Here is a 20,550-nt window from a genome sequence, read left to right as displayed (position 1 = left end):
AGAAGAGGTATTAAAAAGTTAATCTATCTTGTCAGTGTACAGACAAATGATCATTCTATGGTAAAACAGTAAAAACGAACAAAGCCACAAAAGGATTGCCTATTTAGGATTTAAGTTAAGATGCTAGTTCACCATTTGATTATCCCAGAGTTACTCATTAAATATGATACAGAGTACATATTTGCTGGTTTGTGGGCACTTTTAAGTATCCAGTTACTACAAACAAAAGGCTACATTCTCAATTTTTTAGGTTTTGTTTTTATTCAAGAGTATACTCATAGGCAGCACTTAAAAATCAGGCTTTTAAAATAAAGGCCGAAACTGAAAAAAAAAAAATTTCAAATGTGACACTGATAAAAGAATGATTGTCATAATTTAAACCCCAAAATGTCCTGTGGAGTGAAAGGCTTTATACACAGAATGTGTTAGTTCAATATCGTTTAAAATAAACAATCAAAAGACCACAGATTATGGGCAAATTTGTCAATGAAGATAAACATCAGTTTCAGCCTTCCAAGGTACGAAAACCAGCAATTAGTTCATCTTGTGACAGAATACACACTGTGCTTCACATTTTGGACTTTAAAGATTCTTTCTCCAGCAACAAATCAGCATATCTTTGCTGAAGCTCCTTTTCTCTTTCCTGTTGTCGCTGTACATCTTCTTTTAGACACTTGAAGAGACAGATATTAAATAATTATTTCATACCTAAGTAATGAAAATTAAAAAGATCTATGGTACTTTATCATCCTACAAACAGCTGAGTTCAGTCCTGATTCTTAAGAGCCAAGCATTGCCCAAAGAGAAACAAAAATAGGGGCTACTTTAGCTATAACACAAATACTGCTAATACACAAATAAGGCCATTCTTTGATTAGTCATATGACTACCATCATTCTGTAAAGTCTCTGCTTCTATCTCAAATAAACAAGCCATTACTATCCTATTGATACCCACGAATGCACTTTATCTTGACAGGGGCTATCATGTACACTGAGGAAATCAAGTTAAATGTGACCAAAGCAACTTGATGCTTTGGAATGAGTATCTATATTCCCAGCACCCAAAATTACCAATCAAAAAGACATCAGTTTAATGTACCTTGGAGAGCTATATGAATGGGATACAATTCAGTTTCAGGGGAAAAAATCTCAAGGTTACTTATTCCATTTCATAACGTCCCTTTACACAAAACAGAAAATGAGTGAAGGAAAGGCCTCTGTATCTTCCTCTGGCCTGCTCTATCCATCCAACCCCTCCAATTCTAGGTCAGACAGTTTAGGCTCTCACTGGAAAAAGCGAGACAGTATCAGCTCCCTGCACAGGAAAGAAATAAAAATAGGAAAGCCCTGGGTAATTCTCTGTGGCTCTTTCTGAGCAAAGCTGCAAGGCAATGTTACCTCTAGCCTCCGGGGAATCGCAGAATCTTCATGTTTCTTGAGTTCTTCAAAAGTGCGTAACTCTAAGTAAGCCTGCTCAATTTGGTCCCATAAGTCATTCAATTGTTTCATGAGCCCCATAGCACGAGACTGGTAACCCCCAAGCAAAATTTTCATCTTCTTTTCCATCTTTGCAGCTCTCTTGGCTTCTGTCGTCATGTGACCCCTGTTTATCTGGGGGGGAGATCACATCAGCACACATGAGAAAAGCAGGCTAAATAACAGGACTACAGAGGCAGTATTGGTTAAAAGCAGCAGCACACTACAGTTCCTTATACTTCAGCTATCATAACACAAAATTAGGCTTAAGAAGGATCTGCCTTGCACCTGAATGATTTTACAGATTAGTCCTAAATAACCTATTTATAATAATTTCACCCATGATTCAATGGCAAAGCAGGCTTGAATTTCATAGTATGGAAATTCTATGAAAATTACTGGAAAATCGCAGTAGTCTCTACTTCTGAAAATAACTTCTGCTATCATTAATCTGCATTGATTTTAGAACTGGCAGTGACTCATCTTCACCACCTATAACTCAAAAATGTACTTCTACTTTACACATGTACATTTTTAATAGCTGTGATCAGAACATAACTCCTCAAACTATAAAATTTTTTAATAATGTCAAAATCCTAAATTTGGCATATAACTCATTAAGGAAAAAGAATATCACATTTGTCAACACAATTTTCTAATTTTTGAGAAGTGAAAGACACCATGAAATTAAGAAAAAATGATAGTTTTCTATTAAATATGTATATTGAGCACAGGTGAGATGCCTCCTCAGACCATTCTAAAATTAAAGGGAAAGAATTAAAAATGTATAAACTCACAAAAGAACAGGAGAAGGACAATTAACAGAATAAAGATTTGAACAAAATTCTAAAGCTACTGCTGGCAAGTGCAGCAGCGGTGGTGGGAGCCTCTCCCACCTCCACTGCAGGATGGCAGCAAGGAGTGAAGGGTCCCGGACTGCAAGGGGGCGCAGGCAGGACTGAGGGACACACACACACACCGCCACAGTATGAAATTTCGTGCACCGCGCCTCTAGTCTGGTATAACAGCATAATACTTATGCTCAGAAAGTGTTTATCTAGTCATGAAGGCACACTGAGTATGATTGGTACCTTATATCTGGGAATTACCACCTCACACACAGTTGAGTCATTTATTATTCCCAAACTACCAAAGATTTTAAAACTGCAAAGTTGCTAGCTTCCATGTAATATAAACAATTATATTTAATTTAGTCCGAGCTTTATGAAAGTCTTTTGGCTCAAATATGATGCTAAAGCCCTAGTCAGTTTGGCTCAGTGGACAGATCATTGGCCTATGGACTGAAGGGTCCCAGGTTTGATTCTGGTTAAGGGCACATGCTGGGTTGCTGGCTCCATCCCCAGTGTGGGGCATGCAGGAGGCATATGATCAATGATTCTCTCTCATCATTGAGGTTTCTATCTCTCTCTCCCTCTCCCTTCCTCTCTGAAATCAATAAAAATCTATAATAATAAAAGCGTAATATGTTAATTAGACTGGACGACCTTCCGGATGAAACCAGGGCTGCAAGGGAAGCCTGAGTTACAGGGTGCCTGCCGGCGGCCTGAGGGGAGCCTGGGTCCGGCGTGCCAGAGGGAAGCCAGTGCCAGCAGCTGGGAGAAGGAAGGCCTACTCTTGCACAAATTTCATGCATTGGGCCTCGTGTGTGTGTGTGTGTGTGTGTGTGTGTAAAAAGAAAACTCTCAGCTATTAACATATCAAATATTTCTTCTCTTTAAACGCTCTTAAAAAATATTACGCTAAAGATTCCAAGGAAATATGAAAATTATACTAAAAATATTTAAGTATGGGAAAAAAATAATTTAATTTAGGCAACTATATCAAGTTAGTAACTAAAAATATTTTAAAAGTGGAATACTGTTTTAAAAATATTTTTTTATTGATTTCAGAGAGGAAGGGAGATGGAGAGAGATAGAAACATCCATGTTGAGAGAGAATCATTGATTGGCTGCTTCCTGCATGCCCTCTACTGGGGATTGAGCCCGCAACCCTGGTATGTGCCCTTCACTGGAATAGAACCTGGGACCCTTCAGCCTGCAGGCTGATACTCTATCCACTGAGCCAAACCAGCTATGGCTATAATACTGCTTTTAATATTCAATTTTAGCTTAGTTATCTTACATCTGCCATCTGATCATTAAAATGTGAAGGAATAATGAGATTAAGAAGTACAAATTGGAAGTTACAAAACAGTGAGGCGGATGTAAAGTACAGCATGGGGAATACAGTTAATAATATATAGACTGAATCTCAACTATGTATGGTGCCAGGTGGGTACTGGACATATTGGGGGAACACTTTGTAAGTAAAGTATATGGTGACTAACCACTATGCTGTACAACTGAAACTAGTACAAAATATTGATAGTAACGTGTAATTGAAAAAAATTGTGAAAGAAGACATCTATATGTTTTATAATATGCTCAGCCTGTAACTGTTCAATGCACTTTAGGAGGAAAACTTAACCTAAAACACGAGCCTTTTTCTAGCCAATGCATACATGGGACAGACTATCTTCAATCAGCCCCAACTCCCCTGCCCTCCACACAACAGTAGTGTTCAACAGATTATAAAACCTTTTTGTTTAAAAAAAAAGACTTGGGAAGAACCAGACGCTGATGTAATCAGATTCACATTTCTAAGCCCTTAAACAATCCTTGCTTAAGGAGCTTGCACTGCATCTTATGGCTGATTTATCAAAAGTTCTCCCAAAAAATGATTTAGGTCACTGCATTTACAGCGGATTTACCAAAAGTTCTCAAAAAATGTTTTTAAATCATTTTATGCACTTAGAGATACACTTCAAAATCTTCTTCAAACATCTAACAAAGCTGGTATGGAGCTAGGATTAAATACATTGCTCACTTGTCACCAGACCAGCCTCCCAAATATAGTTACAATGGAAGGAAGTTTGTGCTTTAAATATGTATCAGATCTCAATTTCTAACAATCTTAAATAAAATAAAGTTCACTATAACATTACAAATTTAAAGTAGGACACTTGATATAATTAAAGCTGATGATATCCATAATAAACGAGTGAAACTCAATTTTCAAAAGGGAGATGAGAACATCTATCTATAGTAATCTATAATAATAAAAGTGTAATATGCAAATCGACTGAACAACCAAACAGCAGAACGACTGTCTGACCTCGCTATGACACGCACTGGCGCCAGGCCAGCCAAGGCGGGTGCGATGCGACTGGTCAGGGGGCTGCCATCGCCCCACAATCACCCCCAAAGAGGGAGGTCCAGGCCACCCTCTGTGGGGCAATCGATGGGGGGTGCGGTGGGGGGGCTCTACAATTGATTACCCCAAAGAGGGAGGCCCAAACCACCCAGCCGGTGGCGCTGTGGCGGGTGGGTGGAGCCTCCCTCTGCACAGCGATAGATCGTGGAGTCCCGGCCAGGTAGCCTGGGCTTCCCACTTTAAGGTGATCAAGATTTTCATATAAATTTTACTAATTTTCTTTCATCTCTGACACTTCTATCATAGAGAAAGGGCAAATAGCAATATTAAAATATTTCCTCTAATTAATTCCCTAATGTGCACAAATTTGTGCACTGGGTCACTAAGATATATATGCCTAAGCAACTGAACGACTGGTTGCTATGATGTGCACTGACCACCAGGGGGGCTGATGCTCAGTGCAGAAACTGCCCCCTGGTGGTCAGTGCACTCCCACAGCAGCAGTGCCGCTCAACTGACCAATGGGCACCAGACAACCGGGTTCACAGCTGGCAAGTGCAAGCTGTGGTGGTGCGAGCCTCTCCTGCCTCTGTGGCAACGCTACCAAGCAGCGGTGGTGGTGGCAGCAGCAAGCAGTGGGGCCAGGATGAGCAGGAGCAGAGCGCTATGGCGCCCGGCCCAGGCCCCTCCCCGGCCGCCTGCTGCTTCGCGCACTACTACATCCTCCAAGGGGTCCCCTGTCAAGCCCCACCAGGCAGGGGGCACAGCCTCAGGTCCCCTGCCCTGGCCCAGCACCACTCAGCCTCAGGTCCCTGCCGATTGCTCGTTACGGGAAATCAGCCTCCACTGTGGGTGCAGCCATCTTGTGTTACGGAAACCCCGCCTCCGCTGTGGGTGCCACCATCTTTGTGACGGTGTGGCAGTCAATTTGCATATTCCCTCTCTATTAGATAGGATACTATTCAGTGAACAAAGTAATATATGATGATCCCAATTTAAACACCTTCCTCCTTTCATCCACACAGATGTTATGTATAGTAACTTTCCTATCATATGTAATCTTATAAATATGTACTCACACATATATAAAAGTACACACTCCCAAGATGTCATTTTGTGATTATGTCTAGATGGTAGGCTCTTTTCTTCATTTTTAAAATTTCTTTTTAAATTTCTCTTTAAAGTACTGGTATTATTTTTAGAAAAGCACCCCAAATGTTATTTTTAAATGCATAGAAAAGAAACTGTCTAAAAAAGACTGGCCAGAGACCAATGGAAAACTGATGGTCCCCAGGAGATGAATCAGTGGAACCATAAGTGTTTCCTTGGGTCATTACAAAAGGAGGCTGTATGGGACTTATAAAAGTGTAATTGTTACTTTCAAACTCACTAAGTTTGTTAAGGTTACTAAGCTTAAGTAATTCCAAAATAAACACATTATCCTTGGGTCTCCAATACTGTCTCCAGTTAAAGTCTGTAACAGTGAGGTTCAGAAACATTAAGAGCATCCCTCACTGAAACTCTTGCTTTGGGGCCCATAATATAACTTTATACCACTGGAAAAGCAGGTTTAAGGATACCCAAAATAAATACAGAGTTAATGGCAGCTCCACTTCCCAGTCCATCATTCAGCAATATGATCTTATAGTAGTAAAGATGTGGTTCAACCATCGAAATGTTTGCAAACAAGAGTCCATGAGTGGCTCTTTTATCTCTATACAGCTTATTTAACATTAAGTTTTATCAACAAACCTTCTCTATATTGATGAGATACAGGTCCAAGTAAGTGATTATTGTCACATCTATCAGAGTTAGCAACTGTCAGATTGTACTCCTGCAAAGCAAGCTAAGCAGTAAGGCAAAACCTTACTAACACCTCTGCAGGACAGGAATGTACCAACAAAGCAATCAAGTGGCCTAGCACTTGACATTTGCACAAGTTAGGAAATGAAACACAAAGTGTGTGAAACCAATTCAACCCAATCCTGAGGCAAAGCAGAAGCAACAGAGATGTACCAAGGAGATCTCTGGTCTAGCTCTAGAGTTCTTGCTAGGAACAACCAAGACATCTGCCAGTGCCTTTAGGGGTCACAGTAGACCAGAACTTCAGAAACAGAGCATTCCAAAGTTCTGAGAACTCTTCTCCTGAAGCCTTTGCCTCTACACACACACACACACACACACACTCACAAAGCAATATAAGCAGAAGCCTGCTGAGATACAACATATAGTCCTCCACCCAGAATTGTCCACCAGCTTAATCCTTACCCTAAGTTCTCACTATTTAAAGTATTAAGGGAATATTTTTCCTGTACTGAAACATCTGACTTTATAATAATGGAAGTCACTGAGAAAATGGAATCCACTATGCAGCCAATTCTGCTGAAACATAGCCATTCAGTAAAGGCAGGGGTCCTCAAAGAGCTCTACAAATACACTGAGAAGAATTTTAAATGTGTTATCTGTGTTCTTTAAGTTACTTTATTTCCAAGAAGTCAATGTTACATAATATTTCTTGACTAAGTTGACTGTGCCAGTAAAATACAGGGAGAAGTATTACTTCTGGACCTAGTTTCCACCTCTAAGGAAAGCCTTTCCATTTTTATAGCTAACATGACAAAATCTACTTTTCAGCCAAACTTCCTAAACACAGCAGTTTAGATACTATTTCAAATACTATTAAATTTAATAGCAGGCCTAAATTCAGACTTCTCATTTCACTTTTGCACCTACTGGAAATTATTTCACTCAAAATAATTATGTCTTCAGATGATTTCCTATTTCCACTTAAAGTGGAAACAAATTAGAACACTTCAAATTCTATTTGCACTTCCCAAATACAGTAATGACTCATTTATCTGGCATCGTCAGAAAAGGAGGTCCTCCACATGAAGGGTTCCCAGATAACTGAAGTCCACAGGCGCAGAGCGTTCATCTGCCTCGTTGTCTGCTGTACCTCAGGGCCTAGAACAGGGGCTGGCACATAGTAGATGCCCAGTAACATTCACCGAACATGTGATTAAATAAAGTACTAAAGCTCTTATTTTTAACCATTTGGTGAAACCTTTTCTACAAATTATAGCCATCCCTCTTTAAAAAAAAAAATAAACAAAAAACATGACACTGAACAGAAATTAAGCTTTTATTTATTTGGGGTTTCTCTATAAACAGCAATCGCTCTACCCTCCTACCATACACCTATAATGCCCTCACAGGAGCTATTAAAATTCATAGGGCTTTTTGCCACCATATTTAAATGGCATCAACATGCCATGCTTTCTAACTTTTCCTTTTCTGATATTAGCTGTCATTTCTATTTGCTGTTACTGCCTTATTTTACACACAAATGTCTGGCAAGGTTCTAAAATTGATTCTGCCTCCAAAGCAGAAAAAAATACATGGACTTGGTTATAATTCAGAAGTCTTTCCCACTTACTTCTGACTTGTGTCCACATTCTGATTTGATTTAACAGACTCTTATACCACCCACCACATTCTTCATAAAACCTGAGATGGTTCTATTAGTTTTAAATGAGTATCTTATATTAATCATGAGTAACAGTTCAAAGACTAGCTCCAATAGAAACCTCTGGGTATCTTTTTTTAATCCATTTAGGAGACACCAACCACGACAAAGCTGGATTTCATCGTGCTTGATATACTATGATAGAGCCATAATTTAAATTCACTGTTCCAAAGTTCACGGCATCAAAAATCAAACACACTGACTGCTATGGTACACTGTGCTTACACAGAAAGGCCTATCTCCCTGAACCTAAGAGTGGAAAGGATAATTTAAGTCTAGCATTTAGTTTGTATAATACAACTGGAGTTCCTTCCCCACAACAAACTTTGAATAATGTTTATAATTTAGCAATCAACTGAAATGATGAAAGAATTACCACAATTGAAATAAAATATTTATGTATTTCAAACCAGTAGAATTGTATCTTCAAAAACTAAAATAAGCTCAGACAAACCTAGTTCTGAATTCGGGATGGATACAAGTAAAATGAGGAATTGTTTACGTGGGTTTCTGAGTCTCTTTTCTTCTTTTTAAAGGTTTAATGAACTTTCATTAAAATAAGCACAGCTTACTGAATTAAAGGGTTTGATTGCATATCCTTTAAAAGTAACTAGTTGGGTAAACAGCATCCAGGAGTCAAGAAAAGAAAAATTATTTCAAACTGTTTTATGAATATTCTTCCAAAATCACCAATACTTCAGCAAAAATAGTTCAACGGAAGATTTCAGTTCCTGGTACTGAAATGAACAAAGAGAACCACATGTTTTTAATGGTGGCTTATAAATGACCCAAATAAATCTCCAAAAGAACAGCAGTGGTTCTTTCTGTACTTTTCCCTTCAAAACTCACAAGACCAATTCGACATAGACATAAAAATTACTGTACTTTATGGCACCACTCACTCTGTGACACATTTATTTGCTGTCATGAAAGTTAGTGCCTCAACAAAGTAAACGAGATTTAGGAAAAAACCTTTTTTTGCAGTTTAAACAGCACGAAATGTCCTTACCATTTGAGGCAGAAAAGAGCTTACCCACCTCAAATGAGATAATTTCTAACTAAGTGAGAGACCTAAGTATTTATATATAAATGTTACAAGAAGCTTCCAAATAGCTTTCCAATCAGCTATGATGCTGACCTTAGATCAGAATTACACTAACTACCATTTATAAGAAATGAAGCCTACACAACAGAAAACATAAAATTTAACCACTGATGTTCTACTTTCCCTGACTCAGTGAATTAAAACAGAGCAACAGCACACCCTGCTGGAAGTTAGTAATACAACCAGAATAACCGGCAACACTGGATTGCTAGGATTCCATCCACGATGAGAATTACTTCAAAAACAAATTCTAATTTCCCACTAAATGATAAAAGAGGTTCACAAACATTAGCCACTACATACCTATACATGTGATCTTAAAAATAAAAACTTAGAATAACTTCAAAAAAAAAAAAAAACTTCTTGGATGTGTCTCTTCGGGCAGGCAAGGGCAACAAAATAAAAATAAGCAAATGGGATTCATTAAACCAAAAAGCTTTTGGAGAGTGAAGAAAACAAAACAAAAAGACAACCTACCAAATGGGAAAAGGTACTTGCAAATGATATATCTGATAAGTGGTTGATATCCAAAATATATAAAGAATTTATAAAATTCAGCATTAAAAATAATCCAATTAAGAATGGGCAGAAGACCTGAATAGACATTTCTCCAAAGACATACAGATGGCAAACAGACATAGGAAAAGAGGCTCAACCTCACTAATTATCAGGGAAATGCAAATAAAAACCACAATGAGATATCATCTCACCTGTCAGAATGGCTGTCATCAAAAAGACAAGTAACAATGGTTAAAATGTAGAAAAAAGGAAACCTATGTGAACTGTTGGTGAAATTGTAAATTGGCACAGACACTATGGAAAATAGTATGGAGGTTCCACAAAAAAATTAAAAATAGAGCTACCATGTAGTTCAGAAATTTCAGCTGGGGCATTTATTTAAAGAAAATGAAAACATAATTTGAAAAGATATGCACACTCCTTTGTTCACCGCAGCATTATTTACCACAGCCATGATATGGGAGCAAGCTAGGTGTCCATCCACAGATGAATGGATAGAGATGATGTGACAGACAGCTGGTGTGGCTCAGTGGTTGAGCGTTGACCTATGAATCAGGAGGTCACGGTTTGCTGGGTCAGGGCAATCAAAAAAATATTTTAAATGACGATGTGATTATATTTATGTGTGTGTATGTGTGTGTGTGTGTGTGTGTGTGTGTGTGTGTGTGTGTATGTAATGTAATATTACTTAGCCACAGAAAAAAATGGAATTTTGCCATTTGTGACATGTATGGACCTAGAGCAGTGATGGCGAACCTATGACACGCGTGTCAGAGGTGACACACAAACTCATTTTTTTGGTTGATTTTTCTTTGTTAAATGGCATTTAAATTTATAAAATAAATATCAAAAATATAAGTTTTTTGCTTTACTATGGTTGCAAATATCAAAAAATTTCTATATGTGACACGGCACCAGAGTTAAGTTAGGGTTTTTCAAAATGCTGACACACTGAACTCAAAGGTTTGCCATCACTGACCTAGAGGGTATATGCTAGGTGAAATAAGTCAGAGAAAGACAAACATTTCACTTATATGTGGAGTCTAAGAAACTAAACAAAGGAACAAACAAAACAGACTCATACGGAGTACAAACTGATTGATGCCAGAGGGCTGAGTGATGGGAGGATGGGCAAAAAGATGAAGGGGATTGAGAGGTACAAACTTATAATTCAAACTTGTAAGTCACAGGGATGTAACAGAGATAGGGAATACAATCAATAATGTCACGGTAACTTTGTACAATGACAGATTGTCACGAGACTGCTCGTGATGATCACTTTGTAAGGTACATAAAAATCAAATCACTATGTTGTACAACTGAAACTAATATTATATTGTATGGCAACTATACTTTAATTAAAAAGACCTCTATACCCTGGCCAGGTGGCTCAGCTGGTTGGAGCATCATCCCATACACCAAAAGGTTGAGGGTTCAAACCCTAGTTGAGGTGTATATGGGAGGCAACCAATCATGTTTCTGTTCCCCTCTCTCTCTCTCCCTCTCTCTCTCTCCCTCTCTCTCTCTTTCTCTCTCTCTCTTCCTTCCTTTCTCCTTGGGTGAGAAGAAAAAAAAAGACCTTACATTCCAGAATTTTAAAAATGTATTGCTTTCTTCCTTTTTCCTGCTCACTTCCCTAGCCCTACATAGCCCTGACCACCCCAGTAATTTTTATCATTTTTTATGTTAACCCTAAATAAAAATATTTTCAAATATGCTTGCTGTAAAGAGAAACTGGCAATCACATAAGAGAAAATTGCATAATGTGATTGCATGAAGCACCCTTTCTCCTTCCCATTATAACTCGGCCTCAGAAACATCCCTGAAGACCACCATTAAGAATCCACAAGGCAGCCTAGTGGTCCATGAACCACAATTTGCATGCCACTGGCAAAATGCCTACACGGATTCTGCAATTCAAAAAATGCAGACAATATTAAGAAACCACATGTAATGAAACTCCCATCTGGTACATTTCAACGTTTTCACAAACATGAAAAATAATGGAAGCCGTTGTCTGGATAATCCAACTCGGCGCTCTCTCTGTAACAAACTCACAGGAATCAGAGAGGATGAACAAAAGGTATCAAAGTTTTGTAAGTGTGCTTTTTTCAAAATATATTTTTATTGATAGGAGAAAACGGGTAACATAAATACACTGTGAAAGAGATGGAAGCAACAATGATGAGAATCACTGATCGACTGCCTCTTACATGCCCTCTCCTGGGAATCAAGCCCATAACAGGGGCATGTGGCCTTGACCAGAATCAAACCGGGGACCTTTCAGTCTGCAGGCCAACGCTCTGTCCACTAAGCCAAACCAGCTAGAGCTAAATGTGCTCTTTAGGCTCCTTGGAACCACCGAGTTTCCTTCTTAGAGAAAACAAGCTACTCTGGCATTGATCTACATTGTTCTGAGTGACTAGTGTTAACTGTATCGTTGTGTTAATCCTCACCTGAGGATATTTTTCAATTGATTTTTAGAGAGAATGGAAGGAAGGGAGAGTGACAGAGAAACATCAAGGTGAGAGACCATCAATTGGCTGTGTCCCACTTGCACCCCAACCTGGGCCCAGGGACTGAGCCTGAAACTGAGGTTCATGCCCTTGACTGGAATGAAACCTGGGACCGTTCGGTCCGCCGGCCCATGCTCTATCCCTAAGCCAAACTGGCTAGGACTAGTGTTAATGTCTTGGCTCCTTGCTCCCACATCTTAAAGGTTCTGATTGACCTGTGGCCAACTTGAAGGTTACTCTTCATCATGAAGGCCAGCAACTCATGAAAATCCAATGAAAAAAGAAAGCCAAAGAGGACCAAACACTTCAGTGTAGTTTTCCCTCAAGAATTGCAGAGGCAAATCACCTCAGGTCTATTTTTCTGAAGTTTTTTCCAGGGATATTACTTGGCTCATTATTTCAATCAAAGTACATTTAAATTAGAATGTTAAATGGATACCAACCTCAAGCCTCTTTTCAAGTGACTCAATTCTGTCCTTTTTGCTTGCTAGGTTGGCCCGTGTGTAGCGGCTCTGCCCAGGGAGATACAGAACTTGACTGTAGCATTCTTCCCACACCTGGTTATAAGCTTCACTTGAGAGTTCTCCATGGCTCATACCTTGTTTTACCACTTCCATCTCCTGTACCAGAACATCTTGGGCCTGTTTAAGATAATAATTTCAATAAGTTTGAGTATTAGAAAGACTTGCCATCAACTGGGAGCTTTAAAGACTGTTTTTCCTCCTCCTCTGGACAAAGGCAAGGAGTTCTAGTTGACTGGTTGTTTCTTGGAAGGGGAAAAATGCCTAAATAAAATGAGTAAGGAAACCTGTAAGTCAATGCAGGCTGATCTGAAAAGCCAAGCATCCATGTAGCCCCAATAATATAAACAATCCTTTGCCTTCACTCATTATAACAACAGCTACCATTTCTCAGGTGTCTACTATGTGCCAGGAACTGAATTTAATAGTTTTGCATATATTATCTCCAAATATCACAGCCATCTTAGAAAGTAGTCAATATTAACCTCTTTTAATGTTGATGACACTAAGGTTCAAAGAGGTGAAACACCTTGTTCAAAAACATACCGTTAGCAGACAAAGCAGGATCGTGCTCAAGCCAAACACCACCAAGGCTTCCACTCTACTACCCCTATCTATATGAGGGACTTCACATGATCATGGAATTAGGCATTTTTTTACATATGCCTTTGTTCTCATCTGAAAGAATGTCCCTGACATTGCTAGAGAATGAGACTGGGGGCACCAGTCAAAAATTGATGGATCATAGGCCAGTTTTTGCTCACTAAGAACGAGGGGGTTGGGGGAGTTGTACAGGCCTGGATTCAAACCACAGCTTTAATAGAGTGCCTAGCCCAACACCAGACACCCAGATTCTGTGAGCATACCACATGAACCTTCCAGCCCTTTGCTTCATGGCTCATGAAAAACTGACAATCATTTTTTGTGCTTTATAGAAAGCATTCAATCATTCTAAGTAATATCAGAAAATAAACAGATCAAAATATGTAAAATTAAGAGAAATGATCAGCATACAAAAAATTTTTAAACAAAAAATATACAAATCACGTCTATGTAAGCTAAAGAATGGATACTTTTTTAAAAATATATTTTGTTGATTTTTTACAGAGAGGAAGGGAGAGGGATCGAGAGTTAGAAACATCGGTAAGATTGATCAGCTGCCTCCTACACACCCTCTACTGGGGATGTGCCCGCAGCCAAGATACATGCCCCCGACGCTCTATCCACTGAGCCAAACCAGTTAGGGCAAGAATAGATACTTTTAAACAATACCTCTTAGAGAAAATAATGGAAACAAACCAATGTTAACACACTTAACGAAAAGCTGACACTTTCTGGTAAGAGAAATGGTATCCCACTCTGAAACTGTACATAATAAAAATTTACAAGTTCAGCTCTTATCATTATTAGGAGAGAATACACCTACGTAATCTTTAAACTGTCCATACAGAAATCGCTAAATAGGGGGGTGGGAGTGGCCGGGGAGAGGTCAATGGGGGAAAAAAGGAGATATATGTAATACTTTCAACAATAAAGAACTTAAAATAAAATAATAATCTGCTAGATAAATAGCTGCTTTAAATCTTTTTGGAACAAACAGGACTATAAATAAAATATGAAAAAATATTTAAAGTAATTTATAATGGTTTTGAATAATTCTAAAACACTATTGACAATTATTACTTTCAAAAATTTCATTAGGCCCTAGCCAGTGTGGCTCAGTGGCTAGAGCATCAGCCCAAGCAGGGAAGGGTCCTGGGTTCCATTCCTAGTCAAGTGCCTGGGTTGCAGGTTCAATCCCCTACTGACCCAAATGGGGCAGGTGCGGGAGACAACTAATTGATGTCACTCTCTCACATCTCTCTCTCTCTCTCCCTTCCGCCGACTCCCTCCCTTCCACTCTCTCTAAAAAAAATTTAAAAAAGGAAAAAATATCGTCAGGTGAGGGTTAACAAAAAAAAATTATTAATTAAAAAATGTATTAAAATCTATCCCCTACAGAATCTCTATTAGCAATGATGTGATCCTTTTTTTCTTTTTTAATCCTCATCCAAGGACATGCATTAATTTTAGAGAGAGAGAGGAAGGGAGAGGAGGAGGAGGGAAGAGGGAGAGGGGGAAGGGGGGAGAGAAAGAGAAGAAAACACTGAGGTAAGAGAATATTGATCAGCTGCCTTCCCTATGCTCTCCCAACGGGGGATCAAACCTGCAACCTAGGTATGTGCCATGACTGAGAACTGAACCCGAAATTGATTGGTGTATGGAATGATGCTCCAACCAACTGAGCCACACCAGCCAGGGCAGATGTGCTCCTTATTCCATACATACAATAAATTTAGAAAAGCTTATTTATTTATTTTTTATATGTTTTTATTTATTTCAGAGAGGAAGGGAGATGGAGAGAGAGATAGAAACATCAATGATGAGAGAGAATCATTGATCAGCTGCCTCCTGCATGGCCCCAACTGGGAATCGAGCCCACAATCGGGCATGTGTCCTTGACCGGGATCAAACCCGGGATCCTTCAGTCTGCAGGCCAACGCTCTATCCACTGAGCCAAACCAGCTAGGGTGTAGAAAAGCTTATTTATTAAATGCCATCTTCCCTCCTGTTTTTACTCTAAAAAGAGAAAAAACTCTTCAAGTATCAAGTTCACTGTCTAATTCTCAACCCCAGTTCAATAATTAGATGCGGTTACTGCAGCATAGTCACTCAGCAGATGTCAAGTTCCAACTGCACGCACTTAAAAAAAGTAAGTCGAGGTTACTCAGAAATCAGGGGCAAATTTTGAAATAATCTAAATCCTCCCTTTCTCTATTTTCTAAAAATCGTGTAATAAATATGTATCACTTATGCAATAAGAAAAATACAAAGTAAGACAAAGAAAGAGAGAGAGGAAAAGTGCAGGAGAAAAGACAGAAAAAAGAATTTTATTTGTTTTACATTTAGGCCATTCCAATCATTGCCCCACAGAGAGAAAGACTTTTAAGCTAATGACCACTCTGCTTCCAAACATGAAACCAATTGTATTTTCTTACACCACTGTACAGATTTCTATTCACAATAGAAATCCATTATATCCATTATTGCCATTATACAGTATTTAACACGCAATAGAAATTCACAATTTCTATTCACAGCTGTTTGCTCTGTCAGAGCAGAAAGAATAATATGGAAGAAGAGGCAGGACAGACTTCATACAAGAAAATATTTCTTTCCTTATATCCAAAAGTACAGAGAGAAATCATGTGAGGGAAATAAATTCAGTAAAAAATATTTTCTTTCTTTGAATAGATAAAGAGCTTAAACTGTAAACATTTTTAATATATCCTTATATTTTATATTAGTCTAAATAAATGAAGTTCAAGTATTAAAGGCATTCAATTCTATTCAGAGACATAGCTGAGCTGTAGCAACTGTCAATCAGGTACATACCCATGAAACAAAAACACTATCACCAGAGTCGGTGTTGATATAATAAAGAACTATCACTGAACATTGGGATGGGGGGGGGGGGGGGGGGGGGTTTAAATACCCATGAATATCAGTATGGGGAAAGAAGTTAATATTTGTCCATGATACACGGCATCAAACAACTACTTAAATCTCAAAAGAGAAATATTCCGCTCAATCATACCTTTTTCAACTCTTCTTTAGCAAACTTTTCATAAGGGTTATGTTCCAGATAGGCAATGTGCTCTGAATTATTGGTAGCAAATCCTACAGTTTTTCCTTTTTTATTTGCAGATGGTTCATAAGGGTGATGTAGAAGGTCATAATGAAGCATTGTGATCATTTCTTTTTTGATTAGTTCTTCACTTTTCTGTAAATCTGTTAACGGCGGTTCTACATTTAAGGGTCTTAGAATAGTTTCATTTACCTAAAATTGTAAAACAAGTAAAATTACCAAACATATTCACTGTAATATACTAACATTACTTGTTCTAGCATAAACAGCAGTTATACATTTTCTAAAGAAATCCTCTTTTTTCCCCCCTTTTAAATACTTATTTGTTCCAATGACTAGGACTGGAAATTCTGTACTATATTCTAGGCAGTAGATAACATTTTGTTTTATAAGATTTATGAATGATATTAAAAAGAAATCAATCACATGAAAAAAAACTTAAAACTTCCCCAGCCAAAAATTCTAACACTTACTTCTGATGGTCTTGGAAGATCTTTCTGGACAGCTTTATGCATTCGCTTCATTTCCTTCACACGCTCTGCATCTCGTATGGCCTAAAAAATTATTTTTATATCCATTATTGCCCTTATACAGTATTTAACACACTTCAATAAAGTTGAAAACACTTCAGTCTATAAGAACATATATGTTCAAGAGCTAAAGATCTAGACATCTGTAAGTTTGCAGAAAGGTCATATAAGGCAACAGAAATTAATCTATCCGTTCTCTCAGTAAAACAGAAATTAAGAACTTCCAACATCTACCAGAGTACACTCCAAATTTACATGCTGTGTCATCAGATAATTATCCTTTCCTTGTGTAAATAGAATCCTCAAATTTGAGGTGACTATTTCTCTGCAACACAACCCTTTTCATCCACCCAAAGCTACTTTTTTAAATTTAAAAATCTGGCCAAAGAAGGTGTTTGATTCTCAAATTATGAATCATGTGGGATAGCACATTAGAGTCTCACAACATTTCTGACTAAATGTATTTCAAAGTCACTAAAAGAACTAAACACAGAAAGTATTACCCTATATTCCCACCAAAAAGCATATTCATGTGGTTTCCTCTAAAATATGATTTCCAATGATGCCATTCTCACTCTAATCCGATGAAATTATTCAACTTCAAAACCATCCTGAACTAGGTTGCAAGAATTCCTAAAAGGGGTCACTCAGTCTCAGTTTCAGTTCAAAAGTCACCACTTTCCAGCCATGAGACCTGCTAAGGTTAACTTAATTTACCTGCGCCTGTTTCCTCATTTCTAAAATGAAGCTATTTTATTTACATCACCAAGTTGCTATGTGCAAATGAGAAAGTAATTAACTATAAGATATATTAATACAAAATGTTACTATTATTATTCTGGCACACTCTAAATTTCCAAATCCACATTTTTTATTAGTGTACACTGATCTAAAACCATTTACTCAACCAATCCAAAATGTACTTGTTTTTAATACTGATCAGTAACTCTTGGCTAGAGTAAAAAGCAATGTCTAAAAGACTACTTAAGTGTATTTTAAGGAAGCATAATGAATTTGACAAAGGATATTTAAATTGATATAAATAGATAGATACACACACATTTTAAGAATGCCTATCAAGATATTCTGAGTATATTATTAGTTACTAGAAGTCCAGTGCACAAAATTCGTGCACTTGGGAAGCAGAAGTCCCTCAGCCCAGCCTGTGCCCTCTTGCAGTCCAGAAGCCCTCGGGGGATGTCTGACTGACGACTTAGGCCTGCTCACAGCAGGGAGCAGGCCTAAGCTGGCAGTCAGACATCCTTAGCACTGCCACAGAGGTGGGAGAGGCTCCCACCACCGCCATTGCGCTCATCAGCCATGAGCCAGGCTTCTGGCTGAGCGGCGCTTCCCCTGTGGGAGTGCACTGACCACCGGGGGCAGCTCCTGCATTGAGCGGCTGCCCCCTGGTGGTTAGTGTGCATCACAGTGACTGGTCATTACACCATTCATTTGATTTGCATATTAGCCTTTTATTATATAGGATGTGAGTATATATTATTACTGATGTAAGTAATTTAGGGTTTTTTAAATATTGAAAAACCTCATAGGTAGAGATCTTGAGACATTTAATGGCCATTCTGTTCAGCCCACTGACATATTCAGCAAACCCACGCTTCCTTCCTTTCCAGCACAATTACCCACCTGCTTCCGTGCATCCACATCAGCAGCATCTTCAATGTATGTATCATCTATTTCACGGTCTTCCAGCTCCTTCTCAGCATTTTCTGGTAGAACAATTTCAAAGTCATTTTTGGGGGCAGGAAGACCCATCAACCCTAAACGGAGGTGTTCACGAGACTCTCTTTCCTGTAGGAAAAAAAAAAATCAATCCTTCTCAATTCATATACTTTAAGTAACCAACCAATATTTTATGAGTTCCTAAAATATAATTAGCCTAATTTTAATTCTAAAAAATGATCCCTAACTTCAGATTTGAGACAAGTTTTTAAATTTCTATCTCCGGTTCTTCCCTACATTAAGACAAATCAATTTGGAATCAGTGGGAGTTACTCTGGCATATGCTAATAGGTTTGGGAAGTACCTCTACAGGGGCAAAAAAAGTCCTTCGGGATTTCCATTTAAGGAAAACATTGCTGACACAAATTTAATAGCAATCAAAAGAACAAGTTCAAAAGTCAATTTGTCCTTGGACTAATAAAATCTAACCTGAAAAGATGCCTGAATTTGTGTGTGTGTGTGTGTGTGTGTGTGTGTGTATACGTATATTTTTAATAGAAAGACTAGATCATATGCAAGCCAAAAAACAGTCCAATGGGCCCAAAGTTTTCCCAGTATATCCTCAGCTCACCTTTCCAATCTCACTCCCCACTGCTCCATTACACATTTGCTAGACATGATGAGTTGCTAAAAACATGCTCCACACTTACTCATGTTGACCTCCCTCTGGAACAGCCACCACCTTCCTTCTGAGCGTACCTTGTCAATGAAGGCTTTACTAGTTCCCAACCAACCGTTATTCCTTTCCTTGGCCGCCCTAAATAAGCATGTTGATTTTACTCAAAGAGCTTACTCTGTTCTTGTGTTACAATTATTTTTTAACTTGGTTTAGTACTGCCAATCTCTGCAGAGTATAAACTTCTTTAAGACAAAGGACATCTTTACTCAACTTTAGATCCCTAGAAGTGTCCAGATCTGTGCTTTGCACACATATTTTTCATTTGTTTAATTCTTACGTAGCCATTCAAAGTTGGCATTAGTTGATATCAATTTTCACCATTAAAAAAACTCCCTAACCAAATCTATATATGAAGTTAGAATTTGTAAACTGAAAACAGGCCAACATCATTAGAACTTATTATAAATATCTCACAATGATTTTCTGTGGCATCATAATAAGGCCTAACAGTGATGTAATAAAAGCATTATCATAGGCTGAGCAAAACTGCAACCTTCATTATTTTTGTTTGTTTGTTAATCCTCACCTGAGGATATTTTCCCATTGATTTTTTTGGGAGAGCAGAAGAGAGAAAGACAAAGAGACATCAATATGAGAGAAACACAGAGATTGGTTGCCTCCTACATGAGCCCTGACAAGGGCTCAGGTCTGGGAGGAGCCTGCAACCAAGGTACATGCCCTTGACCAGAATCAAACCCAGGACTCTTTGGTCCACAGGCCAACACTCTATCCACTAAGCCATGCCGGCTAGGGCTGACCTTCATTTTTATCATTACCTTTCTACATCACCATGCAAAACATATGAAAGAAATCTTTATTAAGATCAGCAATAAGCTTTAAATTAACTTTGCTTTGAGATATAGATTTGTCCTTGAAGAAGTAGAGAACAAACAGGAATCAAGGGTCAAAATCTGATTTGAGGTGTTCAAAACTATCTATTTTATGTAAATAAAAATTTAAGCCAAAACCGGTTTGGCTCAGTGGATAGAGCGTCGGCCTGAGGACTGAAAGGTCCCAGGTTCGATTCCGGTCACC

At 38.4% G+C, this 20,550-nt stretch overlaps 1 protein-coding gene across 2 annotated transcripts in view; it reads right to left on the bottom strand.

Moving 5' to 3' along the window:
- Positions 1 to 238: 238 nt before the first annotated feature.
- Positions 239 to 20,550, bottom strand: part of CDC5L (cell division cycle 5 like) — a 46,511-nt gene continuing 26,199 nt past the window's right edge. For both annotated transcript variants that reach the window (XM_006776405.2, XM_015572210.1), the window contains 6 exons: positions 18,741 to 18,905; positions 17,040 to 17,120; positions 16,516 to 16,758; positions 12,801 to 12,998; positions 1,401 to 1,613; positions 239 to 673 (listed from right to left, as the gene is read on the bottom strand). In XM_006776405.2, the coding sequence (XP_006776468.1) occupies positions 569 to 673; positions 1,401 to 1,613; positions 12,801 to 12,998; positions 16,516 to 16,758; positions 17,040 to 17,120; positions 18,741 to 18,905 (1,005 nt within the window). In that variant the 3' untranslated portion in view covers positions 239 to 568. The remainder of the gene's footprint in view (positions 674 to 1,400; positions 1,614 to 12,800; positions 12,999 to 16,515; positions 16,759 to 17,039; positions 17,121 to 18,740; positions 18,906 to 20,550) is intronic.

This window comes from Myotis davidii, unplaced genomic scaffold, assembly GCF_000327345.1.
Source record: "Myotis davidii unplaced genomic scaffold, ASM32734v1 scaffold167, whole genome shotgun sequence".
NCBI lineage: Eukaryota > Metazoa > Chordata > Mammalia > Chiroptera > Vespertilionidae > Myotis > Myotis davidii.
The sequence above is the reverse complement of the archived record's forward strand: the minus strand, read 5'-3'. Positions and strand labels throughout refer to the sequence as shown.